Raw genomic sequence first — 18,751 nt, 5'->3', positions numbered from 1 at the left:
AGCTTTCAGGAGAGAAATCTTGTTCAAAATCTTTTTATAACCATCTTTATGTCTAAGTCTAATTTCTAATGATTATTAGTCTTACCATTCTCCTAAAAGCTTATGTTCTTGGAAATAGATCCTCTCTGCATGCACTGCCAACATTTTGATACAATTTGTCTTCTTGGAATCCCAATCCTTGTCTATTTCAGATGCCAGTCTGACCCCTCCCCCCCTTAACTAAAGAATTTTTAATACCCAGTGCTCCTGGGTGGCTCAGTTGGTTGAGCATCTGACTTCGGCTCAGGTCATGATCTCATGGTTTACGAGTCTGAGCGCGTGTCGGGCTCTGCGCTGATAGCTCAGAGCCAGGAGCCTGCTTCAGATTCCATGTGCTCTCTCTCTCTGCTCCTCCCCTGCTCGTGCGCTGTCTCTGTCTCTCAAAAATGAATAAACATTAAAAAAATTTTTCTTAATATCCTTTCTAGACTTACAATTTGACTATGTGTGGTCAGACAGCACATTCTGCTACTATTAAAAGTCCCGAGGCAATTTGTTTCCTGTTCAGGTTTTGAAATTCCAATCCACTTTGCCTGCTGATACCATCCTGTTAGACTAATCATTCTCTATAGGTAATTATATTATGTAATCACAGATTATACATAAAATTAGAACTCCTTTGTGGTAGTTTTAAAATATGTCCACAAATTCCTTGTTAATTGTTTTTTGTAGAGATACATTCTTATTTTTTTTAATGTGGGTATACTTAGTAATTTGTTTCTAACAAATATAGTGTGGTAGAAATGATGGATTTTGACTCGAGGTTAGGTCATAAAAGAGATCGTGACTTCTGCTTTGTGACTTCACTTTCTTGGATCACTCTCTCTGAGCCATGTCCTGAGGACATTCTAGCTGCCCAAAAGAGAACTCCACATGGTGAGTCTTTCTCAACTGGGGTCTTTCTGCCACCAGCCACCTAAGTAAGCCATATTAGAATCAACCACATGGAGTGGTTTGTTACATGACAAAACATATCATTACTTTCTACTATTATCGAAGACCCATACCAATAACCAATCTTCTAGTCTGGTCCATGAGTGAGTTCTTCCTTAGTCCAAATAGCTTAAGTGCATCAGTATCTACATGTCTGTGGTCATCTCTATGCTCTTACAATGCCTTCATTTTACTCTAAATAACAACACTGATTGTTCTTTCAAGCTCCTGTGATGTTAGTTCTGTCATATCCTCTTATTACCAGATATAGCTTTCTTGCCCTCTATGAACATTTTATTTGAGCAAAGTGTACAATAAAAATGCAGTATGCTTTTGAAATATTCCATTAACCCTTGATTTTCATATTAAAGTTCTTTTTAACACCTTAATATCTATTTCCAACACCCTCAGTCCATTTGGAAAAGTAATGTTTAGGGGTGCCTAGCTGGCTTAGTTGGTCAGGCATCTGACTTCAGCTCAGGTCCTGATCTCATGGCTCATGAGCTCCGGGCCCACACTGGGCTTTGTGCTGACAACTCAGAGCCTGGAGCCTGCTTCAGATTCTGTGTCTCCCTTTCCCCATTTGTGCTCTGTCTCCCTCTCAAAAATAAACATTAAAAAAATTAAAAAAAAATAGTAATGTTTACGTGATATTTGGGAATTTCCAAAGCAAAGATTAAAGGGGGTAAAAAAGTTAGTACAACAGGGGAAGGTGTAAAAGGCAATCATAAGATTAACTAATTTTCATAATTGTGGTATTGCAGCCTTGAAATGAACAACTAAAATTGAAGTCAGGTTCACTTTACTTTTGAACTCAAAAAGAAAAAAAAAACCTAGAAAATAATAATTCTGTGGTGATTAATCCTTTGTTGTAACTCTATGTCACAGCACAAAAAAATTATGTTCATTTCTATGAAAAACTTATCTAATTTACTGACCTTCACAGTTAGTGTGCCTTTATGGGAGATGTGGCTCTTTAATATATATACTTTAAAGTTTTCATTTTGAATTGCTTTCTTGGTAGATGGAATTCAAATTATTTTCTGCTTACAACAAAATGAAATTTAACTCCAGTGTATTTTAATGAAATGTTTCTTGTACTACTCTTACAGATGCTTTCCCAGTAAGGAAGTAGACTAAATTAAAATGACTGCAATACAAATTTTGGAGAATAACTCTTGGCTAATATGGGCATTGTGACACTTACAATATCTCTCATGTACAAGGAATCTCATGAGAGCTCTAGAGTGAGAAATAATTACAAGTGCCAAGAAGGCTGCTATCTAAATTGTAGCACAAAATGAATTCATGTCTCAACCAATTTTGTCACTAATATTTGGCTAAAAAAATTATATTTTCTAAACTAGAACTTGAAGAATTAAAAAAAAAAAATAGCCCAAAAGCGAAAGGAACAGCTAAAGAATTACTGAAAAGTCATATTGTATCCTTTATTAGACTGAGAACAAGAACTTAATAAAGACCTTAACTTAAAATAAATTATCTAAGCAAATGATAAATGTTAGTAAAGGGCAGTACAGGGAACACAGAGGCATAGAAAAATGTTAGAAGGGTGAAGATGGGGTCAAGGAAGGATTCTGTGAAGCAGTAATGTTTAAAAGCAGACCTGAAGAGCTGCAACTCTCCTTTCTGTTAGTTAAATCCAGATTTTTCATTTAATTATTTCAGGATAATCAAATAACGATCAACCTGGATTATCCAGGATGATTAAAATGCATTAGAAATACAACAGTTTTATAAATTGCAAATATTTTTCACCTCATTTTTATTCCATTATCCTTTAGTGAAAATAGTGACAAAATGAAAGGCACTACATCACTGAGAGTTTCATACAGAACAGGTGACATGGCTATCTGCTATCCTGCATTACTCACTATTTTACTATTAACAAAAGTTTAAGGCATAAGATTAAAAGTTGAATGTGAAGAATACATTAACTTTTAAAGAACAGTATCTTTAATTTATATTCACATTTGAACTATCAACCTGACACACAGGTTAAGTAAAAAATGAAAAATATTAGGGGTCATGGGTGGCTCAGTTGGTTAAGCATCCGACTTCAGCTCAGGTCATGATCTTGCGGTTCATGGGTCTGAGTCCTGCATGGGGCCCTGTGCTGACAGCTTATAGCCTGGAGCCAGCTTCCAATTGTGCATCTCCCCTCTCTCTGCCTCTCCCCCACTCGTGCTCTGTCTCTCTCCCTCTCAAAAATGTTAGAAAGAAATTTAAAAAAATATTAGGAAGATGACTAAAATTTTAAAAAGATGGCAATTTGCTCAGAATAAATCATAACACAGTATTGTATAATAACTCTGAAAACATTATTACAAAATGTTTCACTATAGTATAAAAAAGTAAAAGAGAACAAAAGACATCCATTTTTTGTCCTCTCAAATTATTGCAATCTTTGCTCTGTTACCTCCTCTTCCATTGTTTGTTCTTATGGTGTGTTCCACCACTGAAATAATAGTCTTTTTTTTGGTTGCTTTTAAGATTTTCTCATAATGTTTCATGTTATGCACTTTGACTATGGCACGATTAAAAGTGAAATATTTTCTTAACCTACTCAATACTCATTAAGTCTTTCCAATCTGACAATTCTATTTTAACCGATTTTATAAAATTTCAGCTTTCTCATTAATACCACTTCTTTCCAATACCTTTCTCTTCTTTTGGAATCCTATGTAAAGGACTTATGAAGCCTCTCAAACAATCCCGCATGTATTAGAAATGTTATTCCATATCTTCTTTGCTGGGGTTAAATCCTCAGTATTATATTCTAATTCACTAATTGTGCCTTCAACAGTCTAGAGTGTATCTTGTTCACTAAATATCTATCTATATCATAAATATATTTTTCATATCCAATATTTTATATTGTGTTTTTATACCTACTTGTTCTTATTATATGCCATTTATTTGTTGAAGGAAATGGGTCATTTTGGTCTGTATAATTCATTACATTCTGGGCTAAAATGATACCATGAAGATGGAGTCATACAAAAAGCTCTTCTATTTTCCATTATCTCCTATAAATTAGTAGTTAGATCTACCAGCATATAGATTAATATTCAATATTTTTATTTTATAATTTTTTTAACATTTATTTATTTTTGAGAGACAGAGACAGAGCGTGTGAGCAGGGGAGGGGCAGAGAGAGAGAGGGAGACACAGATCTGAAGCAGGCCCCAGGCTCTGAGCTGTCAGCACAGAGCCTGATGCAAGACTCAAACTCACGGACCGCGAGATCATGACCTGAGCCAAAGTCAGACATTTAACCGACTGAGCCACTCCAATATTCAATATTTGTCTGACATTAAAGTAGCATGTGAGACTCAAGGCATTAAAGTGCCATCACTGCACAGCACCTTCTATTTCTAGTACGTACATGCAGTAACATCACCCCTTTACAGAGTAAGTAATACTTCTGGAAAAATCAATGATTGGTACCTCTAACTGATAACTTTGGAAGGCAGGTCACATTCTCAACTGTTTGTAATTCTGGTTCACACAGCTAAAATTTTAATGTATCAAAAGTAAGCTGTGACAGATGAATACTAGTTTATTTAAGGCCTCATTAAATAAAAATCAATAGGGTAACAAAATTAAAGAATTTTTTTTATGAGAATGATTAGTTGAAGCTTTGGCAAGATTCAATAAGGGTGAAACTCTAAAATAAAAATTACGTAAAGTTAGCATTGAAGACTAAGGTAAAATAATAAAAAAATAATATGGATTCCGTACTAAGATTGCATGGCTGAGTCACGATGGACAGGATTTATATACCCACTTGAAAAAACTAAAAACCTGAGTAAGATATATAAAATAATGACTTTTAGATGTTGGCTATTAGGCAGAGCAGGACAGTAATCTTTGAGAGAGGGTAACAAATAAGGTAATTCAGAATGCACCAGATTGGTGCCTGCCAGGTAGCAGTATTGGCAGAGGAACCAAGACAGAGGCTGGGTATATCCCTGAGTTGAGGAGAAAGAGTTGGGACTCTAGAGTACAAAGTGGCTAGATTTTTACAAGGCATAGTATCAGAGGGGAGAGATGTACATAGATAGTAACCTCTGAAGATCTGCACAAAGACTGTATCCTCATCAGCTGAATACTAAAAAGCACACACACACACACACACACACACACAAACAAACCACCTAAAGCTGGGGAAAGAATGGGGAGAGGAGATAGCACATGCAGAGCTGGGAGTATTTTGTGTCCCAATGAGCCAGAGCAGAAAAACCTTGCAATTCACAGGGCTAGAGTTCAGAGTAGAGTTCAGTTCAGAAAATGCTATTATCTTAGTATTGGGAGGAAATTAGTCTTAGACAAAATACTGCTCTGGTCCATATAACAAACCTTAAAAATAAGGATTACACATAATCATGTCTAAGAAAAAAGTAGATGAATATTTATAAAAACATTCAAACAGTTGTTATAACAAGTATGTATGTTTGAGGAGAGCATGGAAGAGATGAAACAAACATTAAGAAAATGGCAGCAAAAAACATTGTAACAGAATAGGTTAACAGCATTGGTTATCTCTACTAGTTGTAGCGATAAAACTTTTAAACCCAATCACAGCAAAATATAAACTATAAAATATGTAAGAAAAGAATGACAGATTTCTTTCTAGTTGGAAACAAGGGAAACCAAAGAGAGTGGATCAATTCCTTTCAAGTGCTAAAAAAAATCCCAAAATGTCAACCTAGAATTCCATAACAAGAGAGAATATCTTTTAAAAATGAATGTGAGGCAACAGGAGAGTGAAGTGGTTGGGAAATGTTTTCTCCCAAAAAAGAACTATGAAGACAAAAACAATCATTTCAGCTTCCTGGAAATCAACCAAAAGAACTGAGAAGCATTTATTCAAAAATGTTGTCAACCTTTGGGTTAAAACAGTAGAAACCTATGGCATTTTGGCATGGAACTATTTTTTTTTTTCAATAATTCAAAAGGATAGGGAAAAAACAAGTCCCATTAAATGTAAAATGATTGAAATCCCTTAAAGTATGTTTAATAACCACAACAAAGTTAAATTAGAAATTAATAATAGAAATTAATGGAAGATCTCCAAATATTTAAAAATTAAACAAAAGACTTAATAACCCATGAGTCAAAGAAGAAATCTCAATACAGAAATAAGGAAATGATTTGTATAGAATAAATATTAAAATATATCATTATCAAAAATCCTGCTATGTCACTAAAGCAGTGCTTTGTGGGAAATTTATGCCTTAAAAGGCTAGATAAGAAAGGAAGAGGGATATAAGATCAGTAACCTCAGTTTCTACCTTAAGAAACTAGAAAGAGATGAATAAATTAAAACGAAAGCAATCAGACAGAAAAGAAATAAGGAATAAAGCAAAAATCAGTGAAATAAAAAATACATAAATAATGTCAATGAAACCAAAAGTTCAATCTTTGAAAAGATCAGTAAAATGGATAAACCTTTAGCTAGACTAAGACAAAAAGGAAAGAAGATACAAAAACAAACAAAAATCAAATAGGCATCACTGCCAATCCTACAGAAATAAAAAGGATTCCAAGGAAATATCTATCAAAAGCCACACTATGCCATCAAATCTGCAATATACATGAAATGGACATATTGTCTGAAAGACAAAAATTACTATAATGAATCAATAAACAGAAAAACCAGAGGCACCTGGGTGGCTCAGTCGGCTGAGCCTCTGACTTTGGCTTAGGTCATGATCTCATAGTTCGTAAGTTCGAGCCCCGCATCGGGCTCTGTGATGACAGCTTAGAGCCTGGAGCCTGCTTTGGATTCTGTGTCTCCCTCTTACTCTGCCCTCCCCCACTTGCACTGTCTCAAAAATGAATGAATGTTAAAAAAAACAAACAAACAGGAAAAATGTGTAACAAGATATTTAATCAGTAAATGAAAATCATCATCCAAAAATACCAGCTAGGCTTAAAGGGCTTCACTGGTGAATTCGATCAAATTAATAAAAAAGAAATAATACTAATCTTTCATAAACTCTTTCAGGAAACAGAGCAGAAGGGAAGACTTCCCAGATATTCTATGAGGCCAGTTAGCAGATTAATGCCCCCCTATGAGAGGAGACACAAAAATCCTTAATAAAATATTAGCAAACTGAATCCAGCAGCATGTAAAAGGATTATGTATCAGGATGATGTAGAATTTTTACCAGAATACAAAATTGGTCTAATATCTGGAAATCAATTAATATAATTAATATAATGCACTATCTTAACAGAATAAAGGAAAAAGTCTGTATTTTCATCTTAACTGAAACAGAAAAAAAATAAAATCAGTCAATCATGATAAAAACAACATATGAAATAAGGTTACAAGGGAATTTCCTCATCTGACTAAAGGGTATCAATATAAAACTTAATAGCTACTGACATTAAAGGCTGTTTTCCCCTTAAGATTAGGAAAAAAGGAAAGCTGTCCTCTCTTACCACTTTTACCCAGTTTTGTAGTGAAGTTCTATAGCCAGTGTAATAAAGTTAAAAAAAAAAAATTAAAGACACAGAAATAGAAAGTGTTTAGACTTAGAAAGTAGGAATTAAAACGGTCTTTATTCACATATGACATGACATGTTATGTAGAAAATCCTAAATAATCTACAAAAACAAAATCTCAAGACTATAGAACAATGAAAGTATCTTGTAATTCTGAAGGAATAAAAAAAAAATCACCTGTATTTTTTATACATTAGTAAGGAAGAATCTAGAATAGAAATTAAGAGAACAATTTCATTTACAATAGAATAAAAAATGAAAACACTTAAACTAAATTTAATGAAAGTAGTAGTGTAAGATTTGTACTTGAAAAATCATGAAAAACAGCCAAGAGAAATTAAAGAATATCTAAACAAGTGGAGATAACAATCTCTATTCATAGATTGGAAGATTCAAAATGTGAAAAATGCAATTCCCTCTGCATTGGTCTATAGAGTCATATTCTCCATCAGAATTCCAGCAGACTTTTATGTAAAAATTGACAAGCTGGGGGCACCTAGCTGGCTCAGTTGGTTAAGCATCCGACTCTTGGTTTTGGCTCAGGTCATGATCTCACAGTTCATGAGATCAAGCCCCATGATGGGATCTGTGCTGACAGCGTAGAGGCTGCTTGGATTCTCTCTCTTGCTCTCTTTTTGTCACACCCCTGCTTGCACTGTCTCTTTCTCTCTCTCTCTCAAAATGAAGAAATACAAATTTTTTAAAAATTGACATGTTGACTCTAAAATTTACATAGAAATACAAAAATCTATAATTGTCACAATAATTTTGAAAAAGAACAAAGTAGGAGGATTTAACACAACCTAATTTTTTAAAGGTACTCTGAAAAAAGACAAGTAAGCATGTTCTACTTATACATGGAATCTAAATAAGCCAAACTCAAAGAAATAGAGTAGAATGGTGGTTGCTGGAGGCTGGGGAATGACAGAAATGGAGATATGTTGGTCAAAGAGTACAAACTTCCAGTTATAAGATGAGTAAGTTCTAGAGATCTAATGTACAGCATTGTGACTATAGTTAACAAAGGCTGTATTTATTACATACTTGGAAGTTGCTAAGAGAGAAAATCTTAAATGTAATCACCACCACACAAAGAAGGTGCTTACGTGAGACAACTGAGGTGTTAAGTAACCTTACTGTGGTAATCACTTCACATCATATATGTGAATCAAATCATCACATTGTACAACTTAAACTTACAGGTCCTACATCAATTATATCTCTAAGCTTTAATCAATACAGATGGTATGGGTATAAGGACAGATTAGAAAAATCCATAAATTAATCTTTGCATTCATGTTCATTTAGTTTTCAAGAAAAGCTCCAAGGAGGGGTACCTGGCTGGTTTAGTCAGTAGAGTGTGGGACTCTTAACCTAATCTGGGGGGTCATGAGTTGGAGCCCCACATTGGTTGTACAGATTACTTAAAAAAAGAAAAAAAGCTCCAAGGCAATTCAATTGGAGGAGGGTAGTATTTCACCAAATGGTGCTTGGACAAATGAATATCTATACGTAAAAAGTTGACTTATAGCCTTATATCCAAAAAATACATAATAGTTAACTTTATATATATTTTAACTTATAAGATTAAGTTATTAAATTTCTAGAATAAAACACAGAAAAAAATTTGGGGTTAGGAAAAATGTTCACAGATATCAAAAGCATGTACACAGAAGAAAAGTGAATAAATTACTTCCTTCAAATGGAATACTTTTGCTCTTCAAAAGGTAAGGTATCATTAAGAAAATGAAAACAAAGCCACAGGCAAGAAAAAAAATTGCAAACCATTTATGTGATAAGGGACTTGAATCAAGAATACAAAAGTACTTCTACAAAAACCCTCTCAATATTGGTTAGAATAAACAGACAGAAAATCAGTAAGGATAGAAATTACTTGAACAACACTAACAGATTTTGACCTAAAAACAAAAGCACAGTATGTAATTTTTCCTGAGTAAATAGAACATTTCTTAAGATAGACCATATTGTGGGTCATAAAACACAACTCAATAAATTTGAAAGCATTCAAATTACACAAAGTATGTTCTCTGACTACAATGGAATTAAATCAGAAATCAATAACAGAAAGTTCTCAGATGTTTGTAAACTAAATACTTTCTTCTTGTCAAGGAAACAAGTCAAAAAGGAAATTAGAAAGTATTTGAGCTGAATGAAAATGGAAACACAACATATCCAAATTTAGGGGATACAGCTAAAGCAATACTAAGAGAGATTTATAGCAGTAAATTCTACTGTTAGAAAACAGGCCTCAAATCAATTACCCCACTTTCCACCTTGTGAAGCTAAAAAGCAGAGTAAATGAAACCCAAAGTAAGCAGAAAAAGGAAATAAAATTGCAGAAATCAATGTGATAGAAAATAGAAAAATAATAGAGTTCAATGTAACCAAAATCATACTTTTTAAGAAAAATAAATACAATCGGTATGAGAGATGTGAAACCAATGATATTTTATGAACAACTTTATGCTGATAATTGTTGAATATAATTCAACAACGCAGATCAACGTATCATTTTCTTGATACTGAAAAGACTTATATCTATTAAAGAAATTTAATTTGCAATTAAAGACATCCCTACAAAGAAAACACTCAGTCCCAATGGTATAATGCCTATGTGAAAAAAAAAAATATTATTAAACTCTTCCAGATGATTAAAAAGGAGATAACACATTGCAGCTCATTCAACAAAGCCAGCATTTCCACAGTACCAAAAGCAGTCAGAGACATTCAATAAAATTAAAAGTTAAGAGATACACATCTCTCTTGGGGAGCCTGGGTGGCTTAGTTGGTTGAGTGTCTGACTTTTGATTTTGGCTCAGATCATGATCCCAGGGTTGTGGGATCAAGCGCTGTGTCAGGCTCCGTGCTGAGCGTGGAACCTACTTGGTATTCTCTCTCTCCTTCTGCCCCTATGCCCCTCCCCCTTGTTGATGCACATGCTCTCTTCTCTCTCTCAAATTTAAAAAGAAAAAAAATTTAAAAAAAGATCTATATAGATCTCTCTTGAACACAGAACTATAATTCTCAGGAAAAGTTTAGCAAATTTATTTAGAAAGAAAAATTTATCATGACTGTGGGTTTAGCCAAAGAATTTAAGGCTAAGATTATAAAATCAACCAATTTAGTTCACATTAACAGTCTTAAAAAAGAAAAACCATATATACCAACCTCCACAGATGTAGAAAAGTATTTGACAAAATCCAAAATTCATTTCTAATAAAAACTCTCAGAAAACTAGGAACAGAAGGGATATTTCCTCAATCTGATAAAAGGCATATGTGAAAAACTTATTAAAACTCATGAAACTTATGAACACTAATTAGGCTTAGTGAAAAAAGTCAGATGAAAACAACAACAAAAATCAGGAGTACATACTGTATAATTCCATTCCTATGAAATCCTAAAAAATGTAAACAGTTAGCAAATTGATAATTGATTGATTCTGGGGAGCAGGGGAAGACTGGAAGAAAGGGAGGTAGGGAGAAATTACAAAGTGGCAAGAGAAAACTTTTCAGGATGATGGATATATTCCATTATCTTGCTTGTGGTAGTTGTACAGGTGTATATATGTCAAAACTTAGGCACTTAACTGTGTCTGACACCAACTCTTTTTGGGTTCCTGGACCCAATTTGAATTTGGGGCATGGGTTTTTGCCTGCACGCACACACACCAACAATACTTACTGGTTTCTGAGAATTCAGCTCAATTCTGACACTGTCTACCTGGACACAGCATCAGACTCTACAGGTTAAGAGCTCAGCCCTTCAAGATTGTCCTCTATCCTCCACTTAAAATGCCAATCATAAGCCCTAGGCTTTTTGTTACCTGTGCTTGTGACCCATGGGCTATTAGACTGGAGGTTCCAACCACATCCTCTTTATATTCTTTTTAATATGCAAGAGCAGCTCATAAAACTCAGGGGAACAATTACGTTAACCAATTAACTAAAGGATATGATAAAGGATTTGAATCAATAGCCAGATGAAGACATACACGGGGCAAGGTATGGAGAAAGGGCACATAGCTTTCATGCCCATTCTAGGTGTGTTACTTTGTTTGTGTTCACCAAGCTCTCTGAACCAGTCCTTTGGATTTTTATGGAGGTTTCACTGAATATTCATGATTGACTAAGCCATTGCCATCAGCTGATTCAACCTTCAGTCCCCCAGCCCTCCAGTGGTTGGCAGGTATGACTAAAAGTTCCAAAGGACCAAATATATAGGTCTTATAAAAAATTATATAACATGTAATTTGTTTTACATTAATTATACCTTTATAAAGTTATAATAGAAAAAGACTACATGGCAAATATATGGAAATTCTTGTTTTTTAAAAATTTTTTAATGTTTATTTTTGAGAGAAAGAGTGACAGAGCATGACTGGAAGAGGGGCAGAGAGAGAGGGAGACAGAATTTGAAGTAGGCTCCAGGCTCTAAGCTGTCAGTTCAGAGCTCGATGCGGGGCTTGAACCTACGAATTGTGAGATCATGACCTGAGCCTAAGTCAGACACATAACGGACTGAGCCACCCAGGCGTCCCTGGAAATTCTGGCTTTTTAAAAAATTAACTTTTCTATAACTTACTACATGTGTAGTTTATGAACAAAAGAGAATATGAAATTATAATCAAATATTCCATACTGAAATTAAAGGCCTTGGTCCTATTTTTTTTTTTTTTTTGGTGAAATAAAGAGTTTTTCATATAAAAAAATAAAACAGGCAGAAGTAAAGCAATAACAGAGAAACTCAGGAATGAGGAGAGCTGGAAATGGTAAATCTGTGAGTAAATATAAATAATTTTGTTTTCTTATTCTTAAGTTTATTTAAAAGACAGGTGGCTTTTTTCTTTTCTTTTTTTTTTTTTTTTAATTGATTGGTTTAGTTCCCCAAATCCCAAACATCTCCAACTTCAGGATGTGTGTCCCTATCAGGCTATACAGTCTCTCTCAGTATCTTTTTTTAATCAGCTATTAAACACATTTTCCCAGTGTGTTAAAGGAAAAAAAAAAAAAAAAAGGTTTATTTATTTTGAGACAGCATGAGCAGAGAAGAGGCAGAGAGAGAGGGAGAGAGAGAATCACAAGCGGGCTCTGTGCTATCAGCACAGAGCCTGACACAAGGCTCGATCTCATGAATCATGAGATCATGACTTGAGCAGAAATCAAGTCAGACACTTAACTCACTGAGCACCCCAGATACCCCTTCCCAGTGCATTGTAATCTTCCAGGTTTCTTCTAAAAGTTCTATTATTCATTCAAGAAGTTAGGTGCGAATTTATTAAACTTGCCTAAATTTCCTAATAATACAGCAGATAGTCACAAATTACTAGATAACAGCAAGCTAACTTCTGGTGCTGTTCAGTAGTTCATCTTTTTTTATCCTTTTTACTTTTTGACCCCCTTCACCCATTTTCCTCATCCATCCTGCCTCTGGCAACCACCAATCTGTTTTCTGTACCTATGAGTTTGTTGTTGTTTTTAGATTCCACATATAATCCACAGTATTTGTCCTTCTCTGCTTGAGTTATTTCACTCAGCATAATGTTCTTGAGGTCCATCCATGTTGTTGCAAATTACAAGATTTCATTATTTTTTAATGGCTGAAAAATATTCCACTGTATATATAAAATTTCTTTATCCATTCATCAACCTATAGGTTGTTTTCATATCTTGGTTATTATAAATAACGCTGTAATTAACATAGGAGTGCATATATCTTTTCAAGTTAGTGTTTTCTTTTTCTTTGTATAAATATCAAGAAGATTTAAAAAAAAGGTAGGGGGTGTGTGGGTGGCTCAGTCCGTTGAGCGACCAACCCTGAATTTCAGCTTAGGTCATGATCTCATGGTTTGTGGGATTAAGCCTCACATCAGGCTCCATGCTATGCATGGGTTTCTCTCTTTCCCTCTCTCTGCCCCTCTCCCACTCACGTGGCATGTTCCCTCTCAAAATAAATAAACATTAAAAAAATTACCAAGAAGATTAAACGTCTTTTTCATACTCTGAATTAAAACAAGACGTTTAAGTTAAAATATCAAACTACACTTCTTTTTTTTTTTAATGGATTTCCCTGTTTTAACTAACTTTTTAAATTAACTGGCCAACTGGGGCGCCTGGGTGGCTCAGTCGGTTGAGCGTCCAACTTCGGCTCAGGTCATGATCTCGCGGTCTGTGAGTTGGAGCCCTGCATCGGGCTCTGTGCTGATGGCTCAGAGCCTGGAGCCTGCTTCGGATTCTGTGTCTCCCTCTCTCTCTGACCCTCCCCCGCTCATGCTCTGTCTCTCTCTCTCTGTCAAAAATAAATAAAACATTAAAAAAAAAAATTAAAAATAAATAAATAAATAAATAAATAAATTAATTAACTGGCCAATTAAAAGTCTCAAATGTATCTAAAAACAGTGCTTCTATTATCTGTGTCTATCTACCTAAACATACATCATGCCTAACTAAAAGAACATAGCAAGTTAATGTAGATGATTCATTAATTCTCTGTGAAATATGCTGCTTAATAATGTAGTCAACAATTAAAAACTTCACAGAAAGACTAAACTGGCTTGCAATGGAGCATGACAAAAATACTTTGGTTCTATTTTCATGTGTATAGATGAAGGTAAAGAAGAGTTGTTGATTATTTACAGAGGTGCCCTTTTTTTGTCAACTTTTCTCCCATCTTCAAAGATGTATTTTTAAAACACTCCTGGTTAATTTGACCGTGAAACAAGATGAGTATCACAGGACAGGAAGCAGGGCATTGAATTTTTTCAAATATCAAGACAATCACATCTTATTATATTAAGACCACATTAATTTAATGATATCCTATTAATAAATAGTCCATCAGTATAAATCCAAATATACTGAATGCTTCTAACAATATATGATCTGAACTTAAAAGAGTATGGCAGTGTTACAATTTCCTCCACAATAGGGGTGCCTGGGTGGCTCAGTTGGTGCAGCATCTGACTCTTGGTTACAACTCAAGTCATGATCTCATGGTTTGTGGGTTTGAGCCGCACATTAGGCTCCATGCTGACAGTGCAGAGCCTGCTTTAGATTCACTCTCTCTCTCTGCCCCTTCCCCACTTGTGCTCTTTTTCTAATAAACTTAAAAACAAAAAACAATTTCTTCCACAACAGTAGTATGACATTTATTTAGCTTTTAGAGCCAAAGCTGTTTCCCAAAGAACAAAACAAATAGAGGGTTTCCTATTTTTATAATTACCTAGGACTACAAAAAAAGCAATAAATTATTTAAGTTAAAAATCTAAGTGATTTTTAAAATTCCTTACCGGTATCTATGAACAAATATACCCTTAAAAATAGAATTCATCATATTTTCAATTTCATCCTGGTTTTCCTGTAGCTGAAATGAAAAAACAAAAAAAGTTAAATCCTGATCATTTTATTTGAAATGAACAGTTCCAGTTATTTTTAATTCCCAGTTATTCTCATTCTGAATAATAATCAATCCTTTTTTTCACTTATTGTGCATCACTTGTTTGAAATTACCAGTACTACTGCATTACTTCAAAAGCTTTACTAAACTGACTTCAGAACCTCTTTGTCTCTCTTTACACATACATACACACAGTAACTAACAAAAGTGTGATGTGGCTAAATGTGGCCAGATTCCAATATCCAAAATACTACCTGCTTTGAGAAGAAGCCTCAATTTCTGTCTGTCTTTCTTTCTTTTTATTGTTTTTAAGAAGTCTCAATTTCTATACCTCTTCCAACAAAGTCAGGCCCCTGGCTTGTTTTGCCTCTCTTGGTAGCAGGCCATCCTTGATCATATTTGCCACTGTAAAAGAAACTTACTATTCGACCTAAAGTATCCAAATATTACTCTGCATCTGTTTAGCCCATAACTGAGACTAGGCCAAGTTCCCAATACAGAAGGCATAATTGAAGATAGAAGCAATCCTCGCCATTAGTCATAGAATGCAGCAACAAAATAAAATAGTCTAGTAATGATATAAAATTCAGGAAATACTACTGATCATAGTTAAAGTTTGAGCTTAGTTACTGCTCAAGAGGAACAAAAGCACTTATACAAAATTACATTCCAAGTGATATTTCTTATTATAATCTCTTGTGTAGTAATACTCAGTGAAATAATTTGCTTTTATTACATATAAGAGTGTGAGAATAAAATTCCTTCAGACTTACTCTTTTGCTGTATGCTTTATTTCAGTTTTACTGAAATAATTTTTTTTATTTTATATGTTTTATTATATAAAAAATTAATTTATAAGAGGCATACAGTTTGGTTAATAGTACTTACTGATGCACAGTTCCAAAATTTACCTTCACAAAATTTCAAGTATTATATATGATTTTAACTGTGTTCCTCAGAAATTCATATGCTGAAGTCCTAATGCCCCAGTACCTCAAACCTTATTTGGAAATAGGATTGTGTCAGATGTAATTAGTTAAGATGGGGTCATTCTAAAGTAAGGTGGGTCCTGAATCCATTATTACTGGTGTCTTTATAGAAAGCAGAAATTTAGAGACACAGACACACGGAAGTCATGGAGAAACTGGAGTTATCTTCAACTTGAAGCCACTTAGTCTGTGTTGGTATCTGTTACAGCAGCCCCAGCTAGCACCCTAATACAGCATGGGTAATAATTTAAAATTAGTTTGCGTTTCGTGTTGCCTGTTATAACCCATTATTCATCAGTAATTTATTTGTAGCAATGTGATATTATTCTGTTTTCAAGTTAAAATACTGTATATTTAAAATTTGATTTCCTATTGGGCAAATAAAAATATTACCTACTAAAAACCCAGTTTAAAACACTTTCAAGATATAGATATATATACATATATATATATATATATATATATATATACACACACACACACACACACACACATACATGAAAATTGCAGTGTAAAACTGAGACCAATCTTATTTATAGGAATGCCTTATTCATCAGCTAATAAGTAGTCTTTGGCTTCCTTCTAGAAGGGCAGCTTTGCTAGCACCCAGCTCTGACCATACTATTTATTATGCTTTCTGAATTCACAGCCTGATAATCTTTCTGAGTTACCTGACCCCTAGACTACCTTCTTTCAAACATAGGATTGTTTTATGATTCTCTTCAGCCATCAGACAGCACTCAGATAATCAGTGGCTGAACATTCCAGTTTAATTTGAAACCTTGAGATCACACATCTGACTTAAATAAATAATTTAAAATACATACAACACACTTGCTCCCTCCCTCTGTCCCTCTGTCTCTCTCTCACACACACAGCCACATGCAGCCCCATCAAAAACAAACAAACAAAAAACAAAATCACACATACCTTTTTAAGATCGTATGAAACTTACCTCTTTGCGTTTCTGAAGAAGTAACTCCAACCTTTCATTAGCTCTCTTCCCAATCATTTTATTTCTCTCAGCTTCATATTGTCTTTGTGTGTTATCCTGATGAATACTGAGGTTTAAGGCAACATTCACCAACGCAGTCATGAGCTTCATGGCTATGAAATAAAGGAAGATTATGGTTTTCACCTATTAATAAGATTTTCATCCGTAAGATAACAAATTTATAATGGAAATGGGTGAAGGAAACAAACTAGTCAGTTTCTATGTTTTACAACTCCGGCATAACAAATTAAAAAAAGAAAACTTAACTTTATAGAAATAAAGTCACGATCTTAGGCTGCAACATAATTTTCTGTGCCTTAGTGTCTCTATAGCTTAGTTCACAACATTTTCCTCCTTAAAATCAGCTCCATCCTAATTAGCAGCAGGAAGAATTTAACACCCCCTCTTCCCGACCTTCAAATATGCATGTTAGGTTTTTCTTCTGCCCATGAGTTCTGTGTATACAATTGCATCTTTAATACCTTTAGACACTTCAAAGATGGCTTAGATATTTACAATCAATTCATGACCCTTACCCACAAAGATGGTTTGTTCTCAGTGAATAGCATAACTCCCAAACCCTGAAATACAGATCCTACCAAACTCATTAATCAAAAATGTACCCCGTGAACTTCTGATTGACCTATTTTCCTCACAGTGTTAATGTACTTTTAAATGTTCACTTGGATTTGCAAATCTTTATTTTCAAACTTGTGTTTCAAGTCATCTGAAAAACAGGTATAACACAAACCTTAAACTTTTCTCTACTCATATTTATTTTCATTATTGATAGTGTAGAAAAATACTGACAAAGGACTAAGAGTTTGTGCTGGTAAAAAAAACTTCCTTTTTTTTCTTTCTAGGTTATTTATTCATCTGCAAGTATGAACGAATGTGCAGTTTTAAAAAATGAACTGATCAATGTTTTGGAATACTGATCCACTTATCGGCAAACATCCATAACTATATAGGAGCATGCATTTCTCTTAAAACTTATGATTTCCCTTTAGTTAAACACATCTATTATCTATACGCACGCGTGCGCGCACACACACACACTATATATATATATATATATATATATAAAATGTTAACCTGAAACTCTGTATGCTTTTTGGCAACTCCATGTTAATAGTGATTGCTGCCTTTAAGCTAAAATATAAGACAAGATGTAAACAAATATATTTAAGTTAGTAACTACTTAGAAATACATTTAATTAAAATACTTCTTCCTAAGATACAGTGTCTCACAATAGTAAGTTGAGAAATATTCTCGTGTTTCAAAATACAGGCTAGTGATTTTACAATATTTTACACACTGTCAGGGTATCTGATGATACTGTGAAAGTTAAAAGTACTTTTTTTTTTTTAAGTTTATTTATTTTTGAGAGAGTGAAAGAGAGACAGAGCACAAGCGGGGAGGGGAAGAGAGAGAGGAAGACAGAATCCAAAGCAGGCTGCAGGCTCCGAGCTGTCAGCACAGAGCCAGAGGTGGGGCTCTAACTCATGAAGTGCAAGATTATGACCTGAGCTGAAGTTGGACACTTAACCGACTAAGCCACCCAGGCACCCCTAAAAGTACTTTTTAGATTAATCTGTATAAAAAAGGAGAATAGCTCAAAGACAAGAGGGATCTGGGGCATTCACACTGCCCAAAGTCATGGATAATAGTGTAATAAGAGTTTGTCCTGAGCATACAAAATCATACCCTTTGGAGTTTTAATTCAGGATATACCTCCAGGTCCCCAAAACAAAATGACTTATATATCAAGGAGTTGAAAAGCTTTAAAATTAACACCAACCCTGGCTGGAATTCCTTAGTGGAAGCTGAGACACAAATTTTCTT

The 18,751-nt window shown here is 34.3% G+C and overlaps 1 protein-coding gene and 1 long non-coding RNA gene across 4 annotated transcripts in view; one reads left to right on the top strand and one right to left on the bottom strand.

Annotated features, from left to right (window-relative positions):
• STAG1 (stromal antigen 1) overlaps positions 1 to 18,751 on the bottom strand; it is a 403,080-nt gene that overhangs the window by 128,853 nt on the left and 255,476 nt on the right. For all 3 annotated transcript variants that reach the window (XM_019437287.2, XM_019437295.2, XM_019437306.2), the window contains 2 exons: positions 16,867 to 17,018; positions 14,816 to 14,889 (listed from right to left, as the gene is read on the bottom strand). In XM_019437287.2, the coding sequence (XP_019292832.1) occupies positions 14,816 to 14,889; positions 16,867 to 17,018 (226 nt within the window). The remainder of the gene's footprint in view (positions 1 to 14,815; positions 14,890 to 16,866; positions 17,019 to 18,751) is intronic.
• LOC109259641 (uncharacterized) lies at positions 876 to 17,914 on the top strand. Its single transcript, XR_002076719.2, has 2 exons — positions 876 to 915; positions 17,769 to 17,914. It is a non-coding gene; the product is annotated as an uncharacterized LOC109259641 (long non-coding RNA).

This window comes from Panthera pardus, unplaced genomic scaffold (assembly GCF_024362965.1).
Source record: "Panthera pardus isolate Hobbes unplaced genomic scaffold, ASM2436296v1 HiC_scaffold_16, whole genome shotgun sequence".
NCBI classification, from domain to species: Eukaryota; Metazoa; Chordata; class Mammalia; order Carnivora; family Felidae; genus Panthera; species Panthera pardus.
Note: the sequence above shows the minus strand (reverse complement) of the source record. Positions and strands in the feature narration are given on the sequence as shown.